Source organism: Euphorbia lathyris, chromosome 6 (genome assembly GCF_963576675.1).
Source record: "Euphorbia lathyris chromosome 6, ddEupLath1.1, whole genome shotgun sequence".
In the NCBI taxonomy this organism is placed as follows: Eukaryota; Viridiplantae; Streptophyta; class Magnoliopsida; order Malpighiales; family Euphorbiaceae; genus Euphorbia; species Euphorbia lathyris.
This window is the reverse complement of record NC_088915.1, coordinates 22,851,735-22,854,669: the sequence shown is the minus strand read 5'-3', so window position 1 is coordinate 22,854,669 and position 2,935 is coordinate 22,851,735. Positions and strand designations below refer to the sequence as shown.

The window sequence follows — 2,935 nt, the reverse complement described above, 5'->3', positions numbered from 1 at the left end:
TGTGACTTGCAAATGTCACTTCCATGTAGGTAAAAAAATAATTAAATAAATAGTTTTTATATTAAGTATTTAATCTTTTATATTATTTTGAAGACTTCTAATTTACATTTGGATATGTACATTGTGATTTTTTAATAATTAAAATTATTATGTTTCTTATAATATACGTGAGTTCATATTACACTTTATAAGATATATAACCTGACTTCTAATAATTACACTAAATATGTTATAACTCTTGAGTTTAGAGGTTGAAAGATTGACCACAAAGTTTAAGGGGTAAGTAACAAAAGAGGAAGAGTTGAGGGGATTGGGAGGTATTAAGCCAAGATGAAACGAAGTAAAGAAATTTGGACCAAATGATAAGGATAAAATTGTCACTTAGCCTGATAAAAAAATAGATTTAAATTGCCATTTAGCAAGAGCTAGGGTTTTATCGTATGCTCCATTTCATTTAGCTCTATTCTTCTTCTATCGCCTCTCTGTTACAAGTGAGAGTAACAATGGTAGATAAGACAAAGGGAAGAAAGGAGGAGGTGGTCACCAGAGAGTATACCATCAATCTCCACAGGCGCTTACATGGCTGGTAATAATCTTTTCTTTTACTCTTTGCGAGCGTATAATTTCCTTTTAACCGCGTGAACATGCATCTAGTGGCGTTTTTGTTCTAATTGTTTCTTCTTAACTTCGTTTGAGTTTATGGATTGCATTGGATACTGCCTCATTCACAACTTGCGGTTTTGGATCTAATTTGTGAAAACCTGCAAGTTTCTTAAGTTGAAAGATTAGAATTTGAGCTGAAGCACATAATTGTGAAATTTGCTTATCATTTTAATCAATGAATTGATCGCTCTTTGGTGGACAAAGATAATGGGGTCCGATTGTCCAATTGATGGAGGTCGCATTGTAATGGTCAGGTTAGACAAGGACTGGTGCAGAACACCTTTAGCTTGAGTGCAAACTTGTGGTTTAGATAGGTATAGACTGTTGATTTATTAAGCTTATGATGGAACAAGAGAAACAGCGGATGAGGTATGGTCTAGAGAAAGATTAGGGAAAGGGTTTAAGCTTTAAATGATTCGGATTTGGACAATTTAGAAATGTGTTGCATATTATGCCTTGATTTTTCAATAAATTTGATGCGGATGTAATCCGATCAAGAGCCTGTGATGTTGTAAAATAGGAGCCTTGTGTATTAGACATAATACTCCTAGTTATGGATAATATCATCAGCTTTAATTGTCTTGGATTTGGCTGCTGTGAGCAGTTTGTGTATTTTTATTTGCATTAGAGTAGTTTGTGTTTGTTGTTTTCTTCTGACTAGAGGAGGTCATGTTTCTTATGGTGCATGATACCCGACTGCTACACCCCAGTTGATATTTTGTAATAATGGTCATGTTGATAATATATTTATTCCGTTTCATGAATCCAATGTGCACTATTTGAGTTCGTATGAATATGTGTACTTGTTTAAGATGTAATACAAGAGAGTTGTATATGTATTTCGAGGTAATTGATGCTATTGTTTTTTTTTTGTAAAAAAGCACATTCAAGAAGAAGGCCCCCAAGGCCATAAAAGAGATCAGGAAGTTCGCCCAGAATGCTATGGGCACAAAAGATGTGAGGGTTGATGTCAAGCTGAATAAGCACATTTGGAGCAGAGGGATCAGGAGCGTCCCAAGGAGGATAAGGGTTCGCATTGCCCGCAGGAGGAATGACGACGAGGATGCTAAGGAAGAGTTGTACTCCCTTGTAACCATTTCCGAAATCCCAGCAGAAGGATTAGGAGGTATAGGCACCAAAATTATCGAGGATGAGGATTAATCCTCCTACATTTATTTTTGAAGTTTTCAGCTTATTATAGGCTAAAGGTTGAGAGGGAGCTTTTATTAATTTTAATTTACCATTTTGATCTTGGTTGTAGGGTCGTTATTTTCAATGTTTCAACTTAACAATTTGGACATGATATTCTTACATTTTGCATCACATCCATATGGCTCAGACTTCTGCAATACATAGATACATACATTTTCAACTCAATGATTCATTTTCCTTCTGCAAATAGCTCATCTTTTTTTTTGTTTTGCTTTTTTTGATGAAATTGGAGGATGAGTTTTGAACCAGTACTGCGTGCTTTCTTTGGAATCCCCTAGTTGCAGAATATCAGTTTCTTGAAATGAACTCATTCTGGAAATTTATGAGTTAATCTCTGCAATTTGAGAATTTCTTGAACCAATAGCTTGGATTCAACACTTGCTATTTAGACTTTAGATTGGACGAAGAAGTTATTGAATATCTGAATGTCATCCACAAATTTTTAGAAAATTCTTTGCCTAGGAATTTTATTTGGAGATTTAGTTGTCCCAATTATTTGGTTATACCACTTTAGAATCCTGCTATTTCTTGATACTTATATTAGATCAGATGGTATGCACAAAACCTGTCCTTCCTACTGTTAATTTCTGGCATATAATCGCAATTTACATAGAAAATCTGTTCATATGATTATTATATTTGTTGCATATATGAGATGATTACGGTATGATAACCTGTTTTTATAGTCTTCCTTATATGGAAAATTAGCTTTCCTATTTATTTGCTATTAAACAATAAAATAAAGAGATTAGCTGAAAGGATCAGCTAAAGATGCGCATCAATAATTATTTGGCATTTTGATTTTGATGTATTTGATGATTCCATGATCTATAATTTCAATACAGTAAGTCTTTTTTTTTTTTTTTTTTTTTGTCACATTGAAAAATCTAACTCTTAATATAAAACTCTGTTAACATAATACTCCCTCCATTTCAAAATAATTGTCACATTTGACCAAAGCACACATATTAAGGAAATGATTGATTTGCATTAAATTTATGCAACATGGACTAGAATACCCTCTATCTCTCTTCATTAATAATTATCATTTTTTGTGTCT

General features: G+C 33.3%; 1 protein-coding gene across 1 annotated transcript; it reads left to right on the top strand.

Moving 5' to 3' along the window:
- The first annotated feature begins 427 nt into the window (after positions 1 to 427).
- Positions 428 to 1,986, top strand: LOC136232461 (large ribosomal subunit protein eL31-like). Its single transcript, XM_066021640.1, has 2 exons — positions 428 to 586; positions 1,545 to 1,986. Exons 1-2 carry the CDS (start codon positions 504 to 506, stop codon positions 1,822 to 1,824), a joined length of 363 nt encoding a protein of 120 aa, XP_065877712.1. The 5' UTR covers positions 428 to 503; the 3' UTR covers positions 1,825 to 1,986.
- The last annotated feature ends 949 nt before the right edge of the window (positions 1,987 to 2,935 follow it).

Bases quoted from the DNA above. Each gene is read 5' to 3' on its own strand.
- LOC136232461 (XM_066021640.1), top strand. From the start codon at position 504: ATGGTAGATAAGACAAAGGGAAGAAAGGAGGAGGTGGTCACCAGAGAG. The intron at 587-1,544 runs GTAATAATCTTT...TTTGTAAAAAAG, and splicing joins CACAGGCGCTTACATGGCTG to CACATTCAAGAAGAAGGCCC.